The following is a 22,275-nucleotide window of genomic DNA, read 5'->3' on the forward strand; positions in this document are numbered from 1 at the left end:
ATGTTATTTAATGATTTATTCACCTATAAACTCTGTACATTAATCGCTACCTTGGAACAGTGTTCGATGTTCGTACCATTTAACGATATCCTAAAAACCTGTCGCAAACTTGAACTTGTGCTAACCAGTTCTCCAATCCGTGTGTAAATTTTCCCAATATGCTTCACGCTTCGTTTCAGTTTAACGGTAGAATTTGGTTACCCAGTTGCTGCTATACGTTATTACAAATTGGAAACAAAAATTCACTGGAGGGCAACATATCCCTGCACACTGCAGATTCTCTCTAGAAAAAAAAGTAAGTGCAAATGACTATCCAGAGTGGGTTAAAATATGACTTGAGAGTGTCTTTTTTTATTCTTAAGGTTTACTCATTCAATCCCTAGCCGGCCTATTAGTTTATTTTCATTATTTCATCTACGGATAAGAATTGATATTTGTTCCAGACTGTTTGTTATTAGGATGTGTGTTAATATCAATTAATCTAGGACACACTGGTCATGTTTATGTTTGTTTTTACGCTCCGTTTGGCACACCGTTTTGGACTCTTAACGTTTTCCAAGAGAGAAAATGGAAATGCCTGAGATTTATTCCAGTTGGCGAATTTTCACTGCAGCTCCTGCGGTTCCTCTGAATATTGATATCCCATCTTTGGTTTTGATTAAAACTTGTGTTTTCAAACAACGAAGCGCCTGTTTCTTTTTTTTTCCTTCATAAAATTATCAGATTTTTGTCTCAACTGTTAAATGTATAATAATGACTATTCATCGGGTTAACTTCTTATAGATATTAGTGTTTCTGGTTTAAAATTCTCGCTCGCGCTAATATTTACATTCGTGTGCTAAAAAATCACTGTACCTATCTCTATTTTATCATTAAAGAATGTTCAGTTTTAGTAACACAAGAGGTACATTTAATTGAACCTAGATATCAATACAGAAAATAAACAGCTTGTGCTCACATTTAACTTCTCGAACATACATAGAATCCATGCACCTGAAAACGAACCAGCACAAATGCATAACGAAAGAAAGACTTCGAAATAAAATTCTAGTTCTTTAGACTAAACTAAACTTATATCAACCGCTGTTAATCGTAGCCTCCATCTTTTTTGTTGATATCGACAAAGTAAATATCATCCTGATTCTGCAGCACATAATCGATGAATGCGTTGATCGGTCCGATCTCGTCCAGCGACATTTGCGCTTGTTTTGGCCAGATCAGGTTGGGACCGAACACAATCGCTAGATTTGAGGACGTCATTTTGTTGAAATCTTTTCGCTCCATAATCTTACCCAGAAACTCCACAATGTACTTGAACAATTCGTAGTTTTCCTCCGGAAGCTTTTCACGCAAAATCTGCTTTACATTGCGTGACCGCTGCTCTTCGGTGGTCCATTCGGCAAATTGAGCAATGTCTTCATACAGCTCGTAAGTGAGTAAAGGCTCTTCAAGTTCGCGGAGAAACGTTTTAAGTAAAGCTGCAACCACATGGGTATCCTCGTTGGACAGTTGCACCTCTTCACCTTGATTGACCTTCTCTCGTAATTCTTTTATTCGCGTATAGTTGCCCGATCTTCGGAAGATGCCTTCGGTATCGATTACTGCAATTGTAAATGCAAACAAGGTTTGTTTGATGAAACAAAGTTTAAGTCAAATTCCCTTACCATCAGAAAGCGACAAATGATCGACACATTTACGCACGATCGGTGGAATGCAATTGAGGCAGGCACTGTTCTCGATGATGAACTTGAGTGAAACTCCAAATTGGCTCGTCTTCGGGATGTGTTCCATCGAACGACTGCTCTTTAGACTAGATTTGCTGCCCCGCAGCGTGTAGCGAGCGGTGTTGTTGATTTTTTCATCGAATCTATTGAGGTGGTAAGGAAAATGCAGAAGCCGTTACTATACTACCCTCCTATCGAGACTACACTCAGATTAAATGGCAAGGAACTTACTCTCGAACCGGATCCGGCACTTTAAGCGCATGTAAACCTAATGACTGTTTCAGCTCGTCGAGGCTGGACGTGTAAATGAGCTTACTCTTGAACTTCTCGCTGATGACAGGTTTAAAGAAAAACCACACCATTTTGATGAACGTTGTTGGATGCACCTGAAATTAATTCGTTCGGGGTGAAATTTGCAGTAGGAATTCAGACTGACGAAATATAGACCGGACTGAAGGAATAACTGAGAATTTCAACGATTTACAATTAGGTGGACCATACTGGTTAACGCGAAAACTCAATTTAAATTCAAAACTATGAACTATATTTTCGTTAGGACCGAAGCAGCGTACAGGAAAGAAATGAAGAAGAGTTCCAAAAACTAATACGTTTTGTTATTCTAAATGCGTCAAACGTGGTTACTATCGCTGCCTGAGCCTTAAGTCAAAAGAAGTCTGTGAATAACTTTTCTCAGACGATTTAATGAAACTAGCTATTTTAGCACAAATTTTGAAGTAAAGTATTTTTTTCCAAAAACTCTATTAATTAAATTTTCTGCCGTTGGAAACACGTGACAACCCGAATAGAGTATAGAAATAAAGTTCTATCTGTAGTTACAATAAAAAAACCAGTAACAGTCCTGCAGAGAATAAGGTTGTAAACCCGAGAGGTCGAATAGACATTCGAAACTCTTCCCCAGCATGGAAAACACTACTTTGCGTTAGGACTACTTACCACGTACAACTTTTTTAGATTCTTCTTGAAACTCCGATCCAGCTCCTTGTAAGAATTCCACAGAAACTGTAAGGACGGTTTGCTGTTATCTTTCATGCCCTGGTGAAAGTACGCGATAATGTAATCGTTTTGAACAAATTCTTCCATCGACTTGATGATAAAACTGTTGCAATTAAACACAAATGGGTACATGTTTTAGTATTTGGAATTTGTATGTCCAGTTCCATTAATTTTACACACCTAAATTAAAAATATTAATCACTATACAGGAAATAAATTTTTACAGTAGAAAAAACAGGTACACTGAATCACTGTATATATTTGTCTGAGCTGGCTAATCTGTCACATTGCATCACACCACTTTGTGTAGTCCTTTACTCTGGCTATGTTACACTCGACTCGATGCGAGATTGAGATCTTAATGGTACCGCGGCAGGATTGCGTCTGATCGTCTGCAGATGGTGGAAATCGGCTTTCCGCAGTGGGAGAGCAAACCCAAATATACACGCCGAAACCGCACAGTGATCGCTAGCGGACTAATTCAGGTTAAAAATCGGCTTCTGGTTGAGAATTGTTGTGTTTCACTCCGCCAGAGTTTTGTCATATTGCATCAGAAAATATTGCAATTGTCATAATATTTCAAAATGATGACTATGGGTCTAAATATATTGGGAAATTTTAAACTTTACCAAAATGCAATCATGCTTGGACCACTTTCCTGCTGCCGAAAGAACATCGAGAGAAACGCAATGCAGTGTAAAAGGAAAATGGGAAAACCTGTACCTTTTTTGCTGTTTAAGTTTAAAATGTGACCGAAAATGCGATTATCTTAGGGCGGTGGCAGTTTACCGGACATCATTTAGCAACTCCTCAAAGCGAGTGCAAATAAGACAAAATTAAAATACTAGGAGGAACTGGTTTAGGTCCCTCCTTTTTTTAATTCTAGTGATTTTTAAAATACGCCCCGTTTTTTAATTCGAGTGATTTTTTCCCCAGACATTTTTCGAAAAATTTGTTTGCATAAAAAAACTGGAATTAGCTTATTGAAGCTAATTTAGAAAATATTTTAATTTTTTTAAACCGTTTCGATGTTATTTGGCGTGAAAGCAAAGCTTTAGATCTTTTGAAATTCTCAAGTAACCCTACCAAAATCGAAGCTGCAATCGATCAGTAAAACCTACAACTAATGATCCCCCTCAGGTGCTAAGATCCGGTCCAAGATGCGGCTAAGTCCAAGACTGAGAACCATAAAAAAACATGACACGCGTGGGAAGCTTGCACCAATAATGCTACTTTACCTCTACGCGTTTCGGGTCGAAGCGCGATGCGAGATTTCATTCGATTACGCAAGTGGCGGCACTCGATATTGATAGACCAACGGGAAGAGCTTCGCTTCGAGGTGAGTAGCCCGTACTTAATTACCGCTTCTGCTGACAGAATTAATGTGTTGGTAGCAGCAGTATGTTTACATTTTCCGGGGAAATTTGCTTTTCTTGCGAAACGCGTCATCAAGAGAGATGGATCGGACTTTGTGTTCGCAGACACTTTTAAAATTTTGCGCGCTCATGTTACTATTTTCCGTGCACCTCCTCCTGGCACCTGTACTAGAGAGCTTCGACGAAAAGCAGCGAAATTAATTTTACTCACTGGTTTCTTGCGAAAAACACAGCATCTATTGGGGTCAAGATTCGATCTAGATGGACATCTGGTTTGATGTACCATGCAAATGTAAACATTGTACGATTAAAATGAACACGGGTTATTCCATGTTTACGTCGAAGGGGTAGTTGTGAGAAATGACTTCCCAGCTGTTCGAGTGAAAATTAAACGATACATTAATAAATATCACGTTTCAACCGTTGAATTCGACGATATTCTGGGAAACATTATTCAATGATTGGTTTATTTTTAGCTTTATTTCTTCTTTCCTTCCTCATCAAGAAAAGTTATATGCTGCTTTTATGTCGAGGAACTCAAATAATAAAGTAATTTTTGAAGCAAAAGTTTTTCACAGCTAACAAACCAAAGCATATCAAAGGAAATTCTACCGTTGAAATGAGACATTCATTAATTTAAAACACGTTTAACAATAGCAACATTCCGAGAAAGAGTAATGATTAATTTGGCTTCGCTGCATTTCAAAATAGGAAGTTTATGTGAGGTATGTGCAAAACGTTTATGTTTAATTTTTGTCTAAACATTTTCATAAACTTGAGCCAGCAAAATTTAATTCAATGGGCAATAATTCAATAGCTTTCACCTTGAATAGAATGGGCAACGTTCGGCCTGGTTATTTCTTCAAATCAACCTGTTTCTATTCAGCTGAAAGTTAACATCCTTTTTCACTATGACAAAAATGTTATTCCACAAATGTTTTATGTGTTTAAAAAAATAATTTTGAAATGGTCCTATTTATCAACAGCATTCGAATGAATACTTCATTTAGTTTTTAAATACTTAGGCTTGAGTTATGCTGCAACTAAAAAGAAACTAATGATCAGGCGTTAGTTTATTCAAAAGGTGAGCAAATGTGTGTCAATAGTTCTTAAATAAAAAAAATGTTATCGAAAGTTCCGGTTTCTGGAACTCGGCTTCGATGAATTTTGTTTTTAAAAATTTATGTCACGTAGTATGTATCATTTTCAACGTTACTGAATGACACTGTCTAATTCAGAATTGCAATACATCCGCAAAATCCTGTTTTACTGTAGCTTCTTCACTTACTGAAATTCCAATTCGATTGGTGCTTTGTCCTGTCCTGTCCTGTCAATCGAGCAGTTGCTATATTTAAACTTAATACTAATTTGTTCATGCGATGCTACTTCCGACTTGCTTTCCAAGAACTTTTAGCCAAAAAAAGCGGTGTGTTCCTATAAGCTTGTATCCCGGCGAAAAACCCATTCTATAGAATGCTAAAAATGATGGCACTTATTTATATAGCTGACGTAATAGTATATGTGTTTATTTATTTATTAATTAAAATCTTCAACAACTTTTAAGATTATTCCAAAAAAAAATTTCGCCTGTGAATGATACGGGAGTAATGATTTCTAAAAGACATCTGAGTATCCAATTGTACCCCAAAATCTTTTACTACTGTTATTCTGTTGAGTTGTTCTTCAGAGTAATATTTCAGTATAATTCCAATGAATAGGATTTTCCCACGTGAAAAAGAAGTTTTAGAACACACAGGTTTCGGAAGCACCAATCATGAAAGTTATTCTAATCCTGCTGTAGTTCGATGTCTGCTGTTGAACGTACAGCAAGCTAGAGCTTGAGATCATCGGCATAGATAAGAAATCGCTCTGATGATAAAACATGACAGACGTAATTAAAAATACTAAAAATAATAATGGCCCCAGGTTACACCCTTGAGGCACGCCCGACCAGTTTGCGAAGCGTTGCGATTCATAACTTCCTATTTTGATTGCAATTAAAGAAAACCTTTTTTACGACTGAATTCTACGAATAATTTTATTCACGACAGATACGTATATCACGTACGACTTGCAGGTCTGTTTTCGAACTAATTGATGAAACCTGCAAGTTGTAGGCGAAATACGTATCAGTCGTGAATAAAATTAATAGTGGAATTCAATCGTGAAAAAAGTTTTCTTTAATTTCCCTGCACTACTATAGCCAACGGAACCGATTTTTCGGTTATGGTTAGGTTTTAACCTTTTTCATTTTCACCTGCTGGTAATTTACTTAATTTAATCCCCGTGCTTTTTTATTTACAAGACAAAACACATCAAGTGTTTGCATCTCAGCATCCTGATGTCTCAAATACTAATAAAACTTGGTGAAATGGTTACAGTAATATGGTTTTTATCATTTCTAATTTACAGATTGTGATCGGGATACAAATTGTTCAATCATTTGTGAGGCTACTCAGGTAATCAATAAACAATTAACATTCGCAGTACATGAACCTTTTATTGACATTTCAACTGTAACTGTGGCTCCGTAGCAGCAAGGTTACCGGTTATCGAGTCTGCTTTTACAAGCGAGGGGTCGTCAGTTCGAATCTTAGTAGAATAGGTTTATTCTCATTTAGCCTTCCTTTATGCTGAATTCTATATTACCCGATGAACCTGCTGAAAATACGTGTACTGGTCAGAGGAACGCAAACATAAGTCCTCGTGGCTATAATATGGAAGGAACGCGTATGTATCACTCCCTGAAATATTCGTACTAAGCCACCTAACACCCTGTATAACCAATATTTGTGTTGATCATGAGCTTTTTTTTTATTTGGCCATGGGCTTGAGATGGTCAAAAAACGAATCGCAGGCTGCTAGAATGTGACCAACCGGTATTTTGGCCTGGTGGTTTTTTAGCTCGGACCTTACTCTCCAAAATGGCCCAAAGACAAATAAATCGATGAATTTGCGTCTGGTGAATTCGAGAGCCATTGTATGCTTGAAATGAAGTTTCAAACTTCCTTGGTTCACTCACGCTTTGTGAGATGGTGCCAAGCCTTGTTGAAACGTCTATGGTATGCGACTGAAATGTTCGGCTACCCCTAGCTTCAAAGCAGCGTTCAAACACTTTCCCCATAATATGTCGCATTTACTTTTACGCCAGGCTCAATGAAACGATTGGAAGGTGCCCATTTGCGGTTACAACGGCCCAAACAATTATTGGCTTAAATTCTCGTGACCATCCAATAAGCCTTATTTACTAAGGGCTCAAATTCTCGTTGAACATCCGGTCAAGTAAACTCTATCATTTTGAGAGTTCGTGAATTGCTCAACTGGGAAATTTGTCTCTTGAAATCACCAAGTTCGGAAATTGACCACTTCCAACCAAGGGAAACAACTCTTTCAGCGACTTTCTCTACCCTGATTTTCTAATGTTCCTTCAACTAAACTCTCAAAGTTATGACCTGAAACCACCAATTCGTAAACGTAAACTAAATGTTATAATCATTGTTGAATTCTGGTTTTTCTGGTTATGAAGGTGCGTTTACATAACATAATCATGTTATACTACGGACTGGTAGTATTTGAGATAGTTAATAGCAGAAAGTTTCGCTTTGGCAGTGCCGATTCAATATTTTCTTTAGGGGGCTTGAACTCCCATCCCCCGGCTACGCCCATGGATACACTGATTAATGTAACATATGCCTCAAGATTTATCTACACTAAGACATGATTAACGAATTTATAACGAATGTACTAAGTCGCTAATCTGCGCCCTAGCGTAGGTTAAGCTCAGCGAATCAAACTGCTATTGTAATTGCCCATTTGTTTCAAAATGTTGACATTTTGTAATATTTTTTTTGCGCAAGAGACACTGCTAAAATAAGAATTGTTTGCCACTAGGAGTGCCTATCGAGACGTTAAATTATTATTCCCTCTTGCACCCGCGTGCTCGAAGCGTGTACGAGCAGACATATTTTGCCAGTCAGTATTACTCTGATAACAAAAACACATGCGACAATTTTATATCATTACAATGGTGACTCACTCGATGAAAATACTCGTGTTCAAATCTTTCCGTTCTGGCAAACTGCAGGCATAGATCGCAATAATCGGCTGACCATGCTTGTCCGTTCCGATGAACTCGATGAATTTTCGCCGCTTGAACTCTTTGCGAATGGTGTTTTCGTCGGGCTAAAATGGTAAAATTAATCATTGTTAATTAAACTGGTGATGAGTAAACGGCTGTTGCGATGGGATAATGAAAAACTCACCTCAATCATTTTAAGCTGTTCCTCGTAGTTGTCCGGGTCGAGTGTAGTTTTAATTATTTCGTCTGCTGACACTTCCTCAAATTCGGCTAAACGGTTGAATGATTTATTGAAAAAAGTCAAATAAAATAAACGGTGTACATTAATAAGAAGAATTTGAATTGTAAATATTGTACTATAATCAAAATAATTTCAACGTCGAGAGCGGAATGACATTCCAACGAGTGCCTGTCGACGAGAAAAGCTGAACTGATATGTTGATATTGATTATATACGTTTTCATACACTAGTACCTTATCAGTTCTGATATAGTGATAAAACCCGATTTCGTGGCCAAACATTGACACAGTATTTTAAAAAAGGTCTACGATCAACAACGCGTTTTCGAGTAGCTTGATAACGTGATTCATTTTAGTTACGATGCTTTCAAAAATTGTTGTGGAAAAAACATCGTGATCGCAATTTCACTCAATCGCAATTGAACTTGAATGGACTTGTGTTTAATATTTTTAAGTAAACGAACACTGGAGTCTGAAAAAAAGTGAAAGGTTGTTTTCAAGACTCAACCGAGTCCGCTTGTTTAACGTAGGACTACGTAAAGTTGATGCAATAAAATGCTGGTGCAGATCAGAAAAAGCCTGCGGCACTGTTCACCCGTTGTGATTCCTCAATAATCTTCAATCCAATTAGCAAATTTTTGATAATTGCCTAGCTTATAATAAGTACTAGGGCCTTACAAAAAACTGATCTCATTGGGTTTTGGACTCCTAAGAAACTGCAGCCGGTAGATAGCATCACCTTTTGCTTTATTTGCGGGAAGGGGTTTCTGGTTGATTTAACAAGGAAGGATCCTGGTTAAAAACTATTTTGTTAAGCGGAAAAATGAAACAATTTGAAGTCCCGTATTGCCCTTGAAAGGGCTCACTGTTGATTCATTGAGCTTATTCTAAAACATTAATTTAAAGTAAGTGTACTTGGTTACAACCTTGGTAGCTTCAAAGACAACCAGCTTACCCAATTCATTAGATGACAGCAAACTAAATAGAGATCTAAAGCCCACGAGAGGTAACCGTGAAGCACTTCTGGTAGTGAGCCATACCGGAAAACCTAGCGGAAGTGCATTTGAAGATATCAATGAATAAACAGTTCATGCTGCTGATTGTCTATTGAAAACCACTGCTCTAGCTCTCCTTATGTCGTGTCTTATTCATTTGCCTTGCCTTTCTTGGTCAATTTGTCACTAACTGTTGGTGTTATTCTAACGATACGATGTTGAGTTACATACAACATGCTGCATAGAAACGGATGATGTGATCAAGTAGTCTTGGCATCATTCAAACAAATTTTCAATGTCCCTCCTTTTCTAATTTCTTCCGTTTTCTCAACGACGTGGCTAGACGGTGTTGCCCGTAGCAACTTAGCAACGAAAACTTTACGTGGAAATTCCAGGAGTTACTTGCAAAATTCAATCTTTTGATGAAAACCATACGAAACGCACATATTTTGTGGTTCGAATAGTATGCGAACCATAAAAATATACTTAGAATTAGCTGACTTAAATATTCCAGAATGAAATCAATGTATTCTACAATTAGTATAAAACAACCGTAATCTAAGGCAGAAAATTTCCATTGAAAATTTTAAACTGGTATGATGCACTTTATTGTGTAAAATAATAATTTTCTGACAGGCGTATGAAATATCATAGTATCTCTGGCAGAGATGCAGAGTAAAATAAAAAAAGATTACCCTGACTTCAGAAAACCCATCTTAAAATGCAGCTCCATCAGCTATAATAGTAACCATGCAAAAGTGCACTACAATGAATAAGCAAACGATGTGCAGCATTCTCCGGTTCACTCCAAAAAGCCACTACCGTGAAGTGCCCTGATTCCGTACGACTAATGTTGGCACCTAATTCCGTGCACCTGGTAATAAAGTCAACAATCTCTCAACAAAACATGTACATTTCCTCCAACAGTGCTTGAATGCTTAAAGGAGTTACGTTCAAACGTTCAAAAAAAATTCGAAAATATTCGGCATGATCCGCTAGCAAACCACCACCTTTAGACCAAGTGCACGGAATTAGTTGCCGCACGAAATTGGGGCACGTCACGGTAGTTGGCAACGGTTTCAAAAATTATGTGCGAAACTATTCTCAAGAGTGGATGATATTAGGTACGTACTATCCAGTCCGAAACTTAGATTAAACCGCAGTTTACGAGATACTTTTCTCATCCCTACACTCCGCAGTTTCTCTTTTACCGAAATTTTACGATGCTAGTGGTTTATTTGCGCCCAATAAACAAACTCACCGGAAAAGTTATCTTCATCGAAAATCACCGTACCCCCCGGTTCGGGCGCCGTTTGTGAAAGTTCTGTGTCGTCAAATTCGAGATTCGGTTCGTAGTCGTGCCAATCGGACAGACTGGGATGTGGATCTTCTCCTGTATCGGTGAGAGGTGGATTCATTGGAGCACCTGGAAAAAGACAAGCAGTCGAGATATATAGAAAATATAAATAGGTATATAAGGAATATTTAAATCAGTAATTAAATTGTATTATTCGAACCAGTAGCTGTAACAAAAAATTCGATATTATGAGACAATACACCATTGTCATCTGTAATCACATTGGCCCTAGCATCTAGTACAATTTAAAGCCCAATTACAAGTATAATTTTAAATCCAACTCCTAGTCTCATTTCAAGTCCAATTTAAAAGTTTAAAATAAACTTTCAAGTCCAAATTACTTCAAATTCAAGTAGAATTTGATGCCTGAAGTCCAGTTTCAGTCTAATTTTAATTCCAGTTTCAACAAGTCCGCTTTCAGGGGCTTTGGTTCTACAGAGATTCGAACGCACAATCATTCGCTTGTTAATTCAGCCCCTGATCTTGTCCCATTAAAATTATTAAAATGGGACCAGAACAGCTGGTCATTTGTATGCACTGGCAAGTTGTTAGAATTTGGGATACGTAACAGTTACCGGAGGATTGGAAAAATGGCGTAATCTGCGCTATCTAAAGGGAGAAAAGTTTGACTGTGAGAACTATCGTGCGATCACCATTTTCAATGCCGCATACAAAAAGCCGTCCCAAATCATTTTCTGCCGGCTATCACCAATTGCGAAGAGATCTGTGGGAACTTATCAAGCCGGCTTCGTTGAATGTCCTACAAAAGGGTCGTGAACAAAGAGTTCCCACGCACCATTTGCTCGTTGGTTTCAAAGCCGCATATGATACCATTGACCGGAAGCTATGGAGCTATGGAAAATCATGGACGAGAACAGCTTTCCCAGGAAACTCCTCAAATTGATCAAATCTACGATGGATGGTAATGGGCCGGTTGTTCTCTACGGGCATGAAACACGGACAATGCTCGAGGAAGACCTGTGAATGCTCGGAGTGTTCAAAAGACGAGTGCTAAGAGCAATTTTCGGCGCCCTACAGGAGAACGGAGTATGGAGACGGAGGATGAACCATGAACTCGCACAGCTCTCTGTTGAACCCAGTATCCAAAAGGTAGCTAAAGCTGGACGGATACGATGGGCAAGGCATCTCGCGAGGATACCGGACAACTTTCCTGCAAAGATGATATTTGCCTCAAATCCGGTAGGAACAAAACGACCAGGGGCGCAGCGGGCAAGACACCCTGTGGTAAACAAGTCAGGTTGCTAAAAAATCTCGAAAATTATAAACAATAAACAAGAAAAGGATGAATTATAAAAAAGCATCGTATATGTAAAAAAGGTCATAAAGTTGAAACGTGCTTACTGCTAATGTTAATAAATTATGACAGAAAGTTCGAAAAGGTTCAAATGACCCCACAAGGTACTTCTAGTGTTGATTAATTTAAAATTAGGAAAATATCAATTTGTTTTTAGTATAAAATCAAATGATGTCATATGGTATAATTGCGGTGATTCGGGTTAAAGACTACAAACTTAACTACTAGTTATTTTGGAGCATTTCAACAGAATCTTAAATGAATTGTAGCTAATTAATTAAAACGATGTTTATTCGTGAGCTACTCGAACACTAATAATCTATTTTTCAATGATTGTCATCCTTATATAAACTTCTACTCTAAGCTATGCCTACTATATCTCCTACAAATCGGCCATCCTGACAAAGTACATCGTCCTCGATGTACATCATTCCTGTGTTTTCATAATTTAATATTTGCAGAATGGTCTTCGGGCATCGGGATGCAAAAAATAAGTGAAAATCCATCAATTCTTCTTCAGAAGCTAATTCCTCCTGCCATATACTAGAAGCTCCAGAACTCACAATCGTATTTGTGAAATCACATCCAACTGCTCCAACAGTTATGTTGATTCCACTAGACGCTGCTCCAACAGCGCTTCTGACTGCTCCAACAGTCATACCAGCAGTCGCACCAACGGCTCTGGTTTCTTCACAAAAAATTGTCTCCGTAGTTTCAATTACTTTGATGACGAATTCAACTGCTCCAACAGTTGCGGCGATTTTACTAGTTGTTGCTCCAACAGTGCTAGTCTCGCTTTTGATAGCTCCAAGACACCCAACGGCCCTGATTTTTTCATAAAAACTATTGTTTGTACTGGTAATTTTGCTCCAAACGGACATCTTCCTTCGATTGCCTTGAGGAATTTCCATTTGCCGATAAGCTTTCGGTTCTCAAAAAAATTTCTGCATCGTTGATTGAAGGCACTCACGGAGTAGAATCCCACTTCTGATAATTGTAGCTAATTAATTAAAACGATGTTTATTCGTGAGCTACTCGAACACTAATAATCTATTTTTCAATGATTGTCATCCTTATATAAACTTCTACTCTAAGCTATGCCTACTATATCTCCTACAGAATGAAATAAATTTTCATTCAACTGTTCAAATGAAGATATATATTCGCTGGAGAGTACGAAGATCGTAAAAGGTTCACATTAAGCTGTATTTATTTTACATTCAAAATGCATAATAATTAGATAATAGATCAATAAATTGCTCTATAGTCGTACAAATTCTTATTTACAACTTATGAGTGTAAATTGTTTAAATGTAGTGTAAATAAAATGAAATGCCATTTTTCAATAGTTCAGAAAAAAAAAACAGTTTTTGCAAGATATCAGCCTATTCTCTATTTCTTTTACAATTATACAGACAATCTAAACAACAGTAAAATTTATTGATACGCGGCAACCGCATCGGAAAGCCTGCAAAGTTGCTCGAGGCGCTGAGGTTTTTTATGCGCGCCTCCCGGCAACAGCTGACTTGCCGGTGAAGTTATTTTTTGTTATGATCCGTTAGATGCACCTGTTTCATAATCGACTACTTTTTCAAATTATTCTCCATCATTCCGTCCGACCGACCAATAGTTTGGCATCATCTGCTGAATGAAGTACCGATGATGCATTTCGCGCAAACACGCTCGGTTCAGTTAGCATACCGTATTTACGGTCAGCTATCACTTTCTTGCCAGACCCTTTTCTTTATTTTATTGAAATCGACCTAGAGAAAATCGGTTTGTATGTACTCACTCTCACTATGGCTCCTCTACTGGCGGAATTAAAACACAATAATTTTTATACATAGTTTAACACTTCTATTTGAAGCAGACTCAATGAAAGAGAAATGCTTCGCTGCCGTTTTCCAGATGTAAAGAGAGCCTTTAAGGGGTGTGCAATGGTAGGCCAACAGAAGTATGAAAATAAACTATCAGGAGAAACGTAGGCGCGGTACGGTAAATTATGTTCAAGTTAGATAATCACTTTCCGCGTCTAACTTGAGTTATTGCAGTCTTATTAATAACAATCGTAACCCTTGTTTTACCTGGCGATAGTGACTTAGTAACCGAAGACGGTGTGGTAACCGTAGCCTTCGATAGGAGATATAAACTATACGATCCATTATACTACGTTAAACAAACGTTAACTTGTTTTCCAGTGAGTGAGAATTGTAAATGGTAAGGTCAAGCAATTTACCTTCAATTGTATAGTAATGTTGGTATAACATAACATGCCTCACACAGGCTTTGGTTGCTGGTCGGAAAAACTAAATTACTTAGCTCACAATAAAATAAGCAGCAAACCCATTGAAATGGGATGACGCCCCGCGCGAAGAAGAGCGAATTTGCCAGACCATCGAATGAAACAGCGAAAAAGCAAAGGAAAGTTTATTTTGTATTTATGCTTAGAAAACATTCCGCCGCGCAATTAAGAATTTTAACGTCAAGATTGTTACATACAAATTAGCAAAAATAGAGCCCTTGTTAGCATATCGTGTTACAGATTACTTAGTGATATATTTATACTCAACACATTTTGTCAAAGAAGCGAGGCAAGCAAGAAATCTAATTTCCAAAACCTACCCGAACACAATTCAAGAGCAGGTTAAAAATATTTTGTCATTGTGGATTTTAATTACTCGCCGTGTTTGAGTAACAACAACGTTTCGGAAACTACATAAAGTTGTTGAAAATTTACTATAAGAATGTTAAAAATTTAAAAATATGACCAGCACACCTTTATTACACCAGAATATAAAAAAATATAATAAAAATTAATGCTCAGTATATCGTTACTACGTTGTTTGACATCATGCATCGAGCGAATAATGTAAGCAAGAAAAATATAACGTAGATAGCAGCCAGCCAGCTTTAGCAAAATCGAATACCGCTAGAAATATAATCCTCCCAAAAGGTTGAGCAGCCAAATGGATGCTACTTAGAAATCCATTCATCATCTTCATGCAATAAGCGGTACCATACCTAAACAATTGTGCATTAATGATGTACCAGCTGCCACTGGTCTGAAGAGCAAAATTGGTGGATGTCTTTTTCAATTATGATATCACCGGCGTTTATCGAGAGCACTGTTGGCCATTTATATTCAGCCTTGGCTCAATATACTTTCTAGCCCGTCAGGCAAGTGCTAAAGAATCGATAACGCGGGGCCTGCTATAAATAGAATGGTTCTCTGGATGAGATTAAATCATCGGTACAAGATATTAAACGTGTCCGTCATTCTAAGCGCACGAAACAACCTATTGAAAATCGTGTTCGAGACGCAAATTATGCGATTGCCAGCAATTTTGTTACTCGCGGAGGAATTTTAAGCACATTGCCAGAATTGAAACAATCCGAATATTATTTTTAGACGACTGTATAAATAGTTTTGCATTTCGAAGCATCTTACAGTTTTGCTTTTCTCACCGAGGAGAAACTTTAATTCTACTCTTAGCAACAACCCTCTGGAAAAAGTTCTTTCGAAACTCAAAACTTTTTGAATACTGATTTGTTTCTTTTTATTTAATTTTTTTCAGCATAACTTTGATTTATTTTCCCTAATTTTTATTCTTTCATTTTATGGATTGTTTCGTTTTATAATGCAACTTTTACGATCACATTAAATAATAATTTTTTTTATCAGCGCTACCTTGTCGGTGTTCGTACCGAAATGTAAATATTAGGAAGGGGATCTTCTACAAAGACGAGTAATATGAATAATCGAAACCGTTGATTGAAACCTGCAAAGTAAATGCAAGAGAAATGTAAACAGTTTTGCGTTGAAAACGAAATGCTTTCAGCGATTTGTGTTCAGGTCTGTTGAGTAGTTTGCTCTTATCTAGATGACAGTGACCGGATTGTTTAATTATTCATGTTAAACACCACAAATACAGTGCATCTCCCGACAAGGAAGACTTAGACTATATATATAATGAAATGACTAATCGAGATCTCATACACTTTGTATCGCGAGGAGTAATAAACCTATTGTTGTTTCAAAATATCAACGCTCGATACCGTACACCAACATTTATTTTCCTCTTCTCCTGTTCATCTACAAACATAAAGTACTACGATATGAACTAACGAATCGACCTCTCTCCACCTACTAGAAAACTTTAACCCTATTTTGGGGCGTCGATCTCGCTCTTTATTTATTGCTATAGGTTGATGAATTTTAATGAGTCTTCCGCGTTTCTCACTTTGAACACGCAAACTTTCTTGATTTCCGAAACAGTGTTTACCAGAGCGTGGATATCGCGGAAGGAGTATTTCTTAGTCTTGATGATTACTGTGTTGTCTCCGCTTTTGGATAATTCCATTGATTTAGCACTGGTTAAACAAATGTTTATCGTGTAATAACATTATGATAAATTACACAAAACGTTTTACGCAGTAAGTCCATGATGCAGAGAATTTCGATATCGTCTATTTGGCACATTTTTAGTGTCGCGTGACAAGTGTAACGATGATCCCCGGTACTAATTGAGAAATTTTTCAGCCCGAAAAATCTTTATCATAAATCAGGTAAACTTATTATCGATGATAAAACCTTTTCGGTGATATTTGAATATCAAATATTTTGCTTATGTTCGTATCGTATTTAATTTTGTCCATCGAATGTTCACCGGATGAATTAAAAGGGATTCGTGGAACTAAATTTGTCTGGAATTTTAAAGGAAGCTGTAGATATCCTCGAGGAATCTAAAACTGTTAAAAAGTCAATTTTCATAAAAATGGCGCATCAACAAAATCATAGGCGTAAGTAGGAATCTATCTTCTGTTACACCGTTACTACGATTACTAGGATAGCAACGTTCAATTTATTTAGACGAAACAATTTATGAACGCTGTAGTTCTTCAATGGGGACAATTCCCCATTGTAGATGAACAATTATACGGTTTACCGAAACACGCTTTCACGAATACAATGGATGTGGTTTTCCTAAAAAATGTTTTTCCCAATGAATGGTATAGTTCCTCGAATATGCTGAATTCCCGAAAATCAGTTTCTCCGAATATATGTACTAGTGTCCCGAAATGTATGGTCTATAAAATAAACGCTATACGTGCGGAATCAACTACAGATTAGTGCGTATGACTAAATATACGGAACAAACAAGACTCGCAGATTTGCACGCGAAAGTTTATTATACCCGAAGGTAGGTTGGCTATCATTTTTATTCCTGGACATGGACACGTGGAGCACTTTAATCTTCCCTTACTATCATTTGTATAAAAAACTATCATGCACAAGAAAAACAAATCGTTCTCTAATGATGCAAGTTGAGTTATTGCATTATAATTTTCTAAAGCTCTGTACTTTGAATCAAACTTTGTTGTAATTAACTATTAATAATTTTAAAAAAATCAGTTAATTTGCAAAGTAGTAACATGTGATTTATGGAACGGTTACTTCGTTTTGTACGTTACGGGTCATTGGATTTAATTGTTACAGTTGGAAAATTTCGACAATATTCCATAGAAACCATTTATAGCCTTTGGCCAACTCAATTATTGGGTATATGCTGTCCTTACTCGCTACCACTCGTTAGGACTATACAAAGAGATAACTCCTACTAGTTAGTAAACCTAGAAAAATCCATGCACCTTAATGGAGGTGATTTCTGCGGGGGAAAACATTCTTCAGTATTTCATTTCTGGTGCTTGGTTTTCTAGAGAAAATCGGACAACCGGCTTTACTTTGCTTTTTTTTTTGTGGTTTGGTTTAAGATATGGTTAATTCTGATCCAAACAATATGTCCATGGACAGGTAGTCTACATATTTTTTCTAACGGTCTACCAGTACTTGTTTTTGATTTTAAGCAAGTACAGATTTTTTATGGATTTGAAGGATTATGGATGGGAAGGCAATCAAGATGCGTCCAACATAGCTCTAGTCATCCCATGTTCCTACCTAGCGTCTCCACGTGGTCATATCCGGTAATGGTCTATCTTAAAGATCAACTAGCTAAGATAGGAGGTGCGAAGCTGCGTGGCTCTCGGCTGTCTAATATTAATCGTGGTATTGGGCAGACGATTGATCTATTCAAACTTGTTGATTAGTAATCCATATATTATCCAGTAAATATACATTATTTTAATTATTTGTTTTGTTCTAGCTCTTCCTACCTACTTCCTACTGTACAGTGGAAAAAATAACCGTAAAATTTTTAATAATGTTCATGAATATTCGACGTACTGATGAAAACTCAAATAACACAACTGTATTTGATTCAAAGGACTGCTGGTGAGCTCCTTCTATTTTATCCATATTTATTTAATTTCAATATAATGTCATGTGATAAATCCATTATATGCATTAAATGATAACTTCAAGGGAGGGTTAGAATACTGGGCCATCATATGGGTGGAAGACTGGAGGATGAATGTTGCACTCTTCGAACAAACAAACCATCACGTCAGAAATTGATTATTACGTGGAAGGGTCCTGCTCCTGATGCTGGAAGGAGGCTGGTATAATCTCGATATACGCACAAGTGTTTCTGCTTGTGGGTCCGCCCAACCCCTTTTGGTGTTTCTGCAACAGCTTTAGTGTGACATTCATTTCACAATTAAATTTAGAAATACCCACCTACATCACCACCTAAGTATACCTTGAGGTCTATAGGCTTCCCCCGATACATATCATACATAATTGTTTTTATTTTCGGAAAAAAAGTTTTGTAAAGCACACTCGACGAAATTTATTTATATTTTTCCTAAACCCCGATCTTCGAAAAAAAAAACCGCAGTTTTTAAATTAATTTAAACATCTTAAGAGTAAAAAAAGTCAAGAACAAAAAAAAACAGCCAAACGTAAAAACTTTCCTAAAACTATTGTTAGTCATTTTTATGCACGCGCTTGTTTTATTGACCAAAATCTACCTTTTTCAGCAAGAAACTAAAAAATTCTCACGTTTTTTCCCGAGTTATATTCAAAAACTTTCCACTATCGATATCAAACACGAATGTTGGCACAAATGTCCCTTTGGGCAAAAAAGTTTTATTGTTATTACTTACCTGGAAACTTTACGGGCACGTTAACGTTGGTTTTCTGCTCGAATGTCTCCATTTTTTTGTATTCCGGTATTGGCTCTAGAACTGCACAGATTGTGATATAGATGATTGCAATTTAGCAAAAATGATTTAGTTATTCACGATACAATTTTGCACCTTTCTACTCGGACATATTGTTATTGCACTAGGTGATATTCTTTAGGTAACAAAGAGGCTGAAAAGAAATCATCGTCAAAATTAAGCACTCATTATACCAACTTATCACACTGCTAATAATATGGCATCTTCATGTATTCTTCGCTTTATGTAAATTACACTTGTTTATTTATATTGTTTTCACACAACCCATTATTTATCAAATTGAAAGTTTGGTATTAAAAATTGTTTTCTATTCCGTACGTATACCTAACTAAGAAATACTTAATTCAGTATTTTAGATTTCAAAACGAGAATTTAGCTGCAAATTATTCCGCCTGACTGACACCTTTTCAGCGTGATGATAAAAAAAACCCTCTTCATGAATTTTACTAGGCAGTCTGTTTAGCAGCCATCGATGAAGGTCGTCAATAAATAAAATTTAATTCCAATTGAATGGGTTTAACTGGTAGCCTGCGTTTTAAATATCCCGTGCAGATTTCCACTATAACCACATCAATTATTGAACGATTTTTGTATCAAAACGAGCTGATTTGCAGAATAAAACACTTTCAACACTTTGTTCTTTCGCACTTTGTTCACTACCCATCGAAACTTTGTTAGATACTGTATTTTTCGGTAAATAACGACATTAAAACTTACTTTAATCCACAATCAACAACTGGACAAATTGGTCACTCGCGGGGCTGTGGTCTGAGAGAACAACCCAGGTAAAGTTCCTTCACTTTAATTCGCAGTTTAGTTTTGACTTCTGCTGACTCAACGCAGCGAATGGGTGTTGTACTTGTACCTACGTTGCGATAATATTGAATGACGAAGCTCGCCCTCGTACGTATAATCGTAGACGTAGACGTGGGGATGCAAATAAAAACGAATAGGGTGAAAAGGTGGAAACGGCGAAAACAAGTTTTTATTCATGAACGATGTGCGCGGCTCATGCTGCATTCAAAACCAGCGTTGCCAAGTATCTTTCTTATATTTGAAATATTGAAAAGGTTAAAAAGAAAGAAACTTTTAAGGTTTCCACGGTTTTCCCTAGGGTTTTGGAGAGCTTGGAGAGGACTTGCAAAGTTGGACAAGACGAGTTAATAGGCGACTCAGTTCACAGTTCGGTTAATAAATTACTCAGAGCTGTCAAATTACGCAAATTTTGTGCAGAAATACCAGAAATACGCACACCTAATCGGATCGAATCGACTTCGAAAAACGTATACTGGCAACCTTGGCTACATATACAGAATTTGACATTTATTTCTGACAGCTGCTGTCCTGTCCTGACTGGCTGGTGCTGAGGCTGACTGCACTGTAAGCTGACCGAAAAATGGCGATTTGGAGTTCTCTTGCACGCTCTTCGCAGTTTTCAGGGATAATTAGTACTGTTTTGCGAGGCCAGACTTCTAAAAACATTGGTAAAAATGGTAAGTAATATAGTAAGCTATATTAATCAATTGAGTGTATGCAGGTAATCTCTATTGAAGCCGTATAACAAAATCGTTTCTATAGTTATGCAACACTGCAAGAACAATAACAAACTAAATTCAATACTTTGCAGCATTGGTGCAGGTTCGAGCGATGTCTGGAGGCCATCGGACATTTAATATAACTCCTAGTCGTTTCCAATGGCATAAATTCAAAGATATGTTTCATTATTACATTATGGTTGGTCTAATTCCCGTCCTCGCAGTGGTCTTCTACACCAACGTTTTTATTGGCCCAGCACAACTCACGGAAATACCTGAGGGTTATGTACCAAAACACTGGGAGTACCATCAGCATCCAATTACACGTTTTATTGCACGCTACATATTGGATAACCCGCAGCAAGATTACGAAAAAATGTTGCACTTCTTGTATGAAGAAAGCGAACGAATGCAAATTCGTGCTTTGGAACAACAAATACGAGACAAAATGGCTGAACGAAACGATTACCAGTCTTATTACTACCGCCCGGCTTTGGGCAAATATCATCGTGTGGCGAAGGAGGCGGCAGATCATCTAGAATCGCTCCGTGGTGATTAATCTACGCTATCTATAATGCGATTCTGTTGTTTTCAATAAATAGTTCCAAAGGAATATGCTGTATGGCAGTACCATATTGTAGCCATTTCAGAAATAAACTTAAACCCATTTTCAAGGATTAGAACGTCTCTGTAATATATTTAAAAAGAGTCGAACTTTATAAGACTTAGATTGGTATATTTATGGTGATCGAGGAGTTAATTGGGAGTTAACCCCAGGCTTGACTTTTCGCATAGTGCAAAACTAACTTTCCGTTAGCTCCATAGCATTCATATAAATTTTTGATTATCTGATCCGGAGATGGTGCGAAGGTTTGATTGATGTACAGGAACTGGGAAAAAACCATGTCGATTATCTTGAATAAAACGTTTGTTTAAAAACTTACCAATTTTTCGCCTGGTTCCAGTTTCAAGTATTTATGAATAAACTTGATGATCGCACTGATTGGTTTTTCTTGATCAACAGCCCATTTTTTCTGTTTGAGAATCGGTGCGCTTCCAGTGGCATGTAGAATGATGTCAACTGTTGATCAACATTGGTAATAGAATGATGATAAGGTTTTTTAATTCATTTGGTTAAAAAATTACTTTTTTTCACTTCCTGTTTTTCGAGTTTTTGCTCTGGTCCCAGGGATATGTTTTCCACATTTGACGTAAGTTCTTTATCGATTGCTGTTGTCTCGGACATATTCACTGCAAATAAAATTGGTTGTTTACAAGATACTCTCATACAACATGTCCTATTCTGTTAATTTACATAATTGAATGTTAACTTCTAATTCCTCAGTCGAAGTAAAATATCAACACGATGAAAAGGATGTCCAATGTTATTTAATTTGCTTTGAGCTTAGTTTTGCAATTTTGTGGAAAGAAGGCGAAAACTATTTTGTATTGGTTGTGTTTTGTTTGTATCGAACGCGTTTATCAATGATCAAACTACATT

The 22,275-nt window shown here is 37.1% G+C and overlaps 3 protein-coding genes across 5 annotated transcripts; 1 reads left to right on the plus strand and 2 right to left on the minus strand.

The window, feature by feature from the left end:
- On the minus strand, positions 1 to 20,094 carry LOC128734018 (rho GTPase-activating protein 68F). Of its 3 annotated transcripts, none has more exons than XM_053827976.1 (9): positions 19,957 to 20,094; positions 19,162 to 19,242; positions 10,689 to 10,853; positions 8,377 to 8,462; positions 8,151 to 8,296; positions 2,679 to 2,841; positions 1,956 to 2,110; positions 1,665 to 1,867; positions 1 to 1,601 (listed from the first exon to the last, which is right to left on the minus strand). In XM_053827976.1, the coding sequence occupies exons 2-9, from the start codon at positions 19,211 to 19,213 to the stop codon at positions 1,087 to 1,089; spliced, it is 1,485 nt and encodes a 494-aa protein (XP_053683951.1). In that variant the 5' UTR covers positions 19,214 to 19,242; positions 19,957 to 20,094; the 3' UTR covers positions 1 to 1,086. The 3 variants fall into 3 exon arrangements, with proteins under 3 accessions (XP_053683951.1, XP_053683950.1, XP_053683952.1); XM_053827975.1 differs by having other exon boundaries at positions 19,162 to 19,372; XM_053827977.1 differs by lacking the exon at positions 19,162 to 19,242.
- A 503-nt stretch (positions 20,095 to 20,597) lies between these two features.
- LOC128734570 (NADH dehydrogenase [ubiquinone] 1 beta subcomplex subunit 5, mitochondrial) lies at positions 20,598 to 21,471 on the plus strand. The gene is made up of 2 exons (XM_053828834.1): positions 20,598 to 20,732; positions 20,867 to 21,471. The coding sequence occupies exons 1-2, from the start codon at positions 20,636 to 20,638 to the stop codon at positions 21,331 to 21,333; spliced, it is 564 nt and encodes a 187-aa protein (XP_053684809.1). The 5' UTR covers positions 20,598 to 20,635; the 3' UTR covers positions 21,334 to 21,471.
- On the minus strand, positions 21,452 to 22,232 carry LOC128734571 (autophagy protein 12-like). The gene is made up of 4 exons (XM_053828835.1): positions 22,090 to 22,232; positions 21,921 to 22,025; positions 21,719 to 21,855; positions 21,452 to 21,664 (listed from the first exon to the last, which is right to left on the minus strand). The coding sequence occupies exons 2-4, from the start codon at positions 22,018 to 22,020 to the stop codon at positions 21,542 to 21,544; spliced, it is 360 nt and encodes a 119-aa protein (XP_053684810.1). The 5' UTR covers positions 22,021 to 22,025; positions 22,090 to 22,232; the 3' UTR covers positions 21,452 to 21,541.
- Between the last annotated feature and the right edge of the window lie 43 nt (positions 22,233 to 22,275).

This window comes from Sabethes cyaneus, chromosome 2, assembly GCF_943734655.1.
Source record: "Sabethes cyaneus chromosome 2, idSabCyanKW18_F2, whole genome shotgun sequence".
Taxonomy (NCBI): Eukaryota; Metazoa; Arthropoda; class Insecta; order Diptera; family Culicidae; genus Sabethes; species Sabethes cyaneus.

Bases quoted from the DNA above. Each gene is read 5' to 3' on its own strand.
- LOC128734018 (XM_053827976.1), bottom strand. From the start codon at position 19,213: ATGGAGACATTCGAGCAGAAAACCAACGTTAACGTGCCCGTAAAGTTT. The intron at 8,463-10,688 runs GTGAGTTTGTTT...TCAACCGTTTAG, and splicing joins CGATGAAGATAACTTTTCCG to CCGAATTTGAGGAAGTGTCA. The intron at 1,868-1,955 runs GTAAGTTCCTTG...CCACCTCAATAG, and splicing joins GTGCCGGATCCGGTTCGAGA to ATTCGATGAAAAAATCAACA.
- LOC128734570 (XM_053828834.1), top strand. From the start codon at position 20,636: ATGGCGATTTGGAGTTCTCTTGCACGCTCTTCGCAGTTTTCAGGGATA. The intron at 20,733-20,866 runs GTAAGTAATATA...AATACTTTGCAG, and splicing joins TAAAAACATTGGTAAAAATG to CATTGGTGCAGGTTCGAGCG.
- LOC128734571 (XM_053828835.1), bottom strand. From the start codon at position 22,020: ATGTCCGAGACAACAGCAATCGATAAAGAACTTACGTCAAATGTGGAA. The intron at 21,856-21,920 runs GTAATTTTTTAA...GTTGATCAACAG, and splicing joins AAAACAGGAAGTGAAAAAAA to TTGACATCATTCTACATGCC. The intron at 21,665-21,718 runs GTAAGTTTTTAA...GTTTTTTCCCAG, and splicing joins TGGAACCAGGCGAAAAATTG to TTCCTGTACATCAATCAAAC.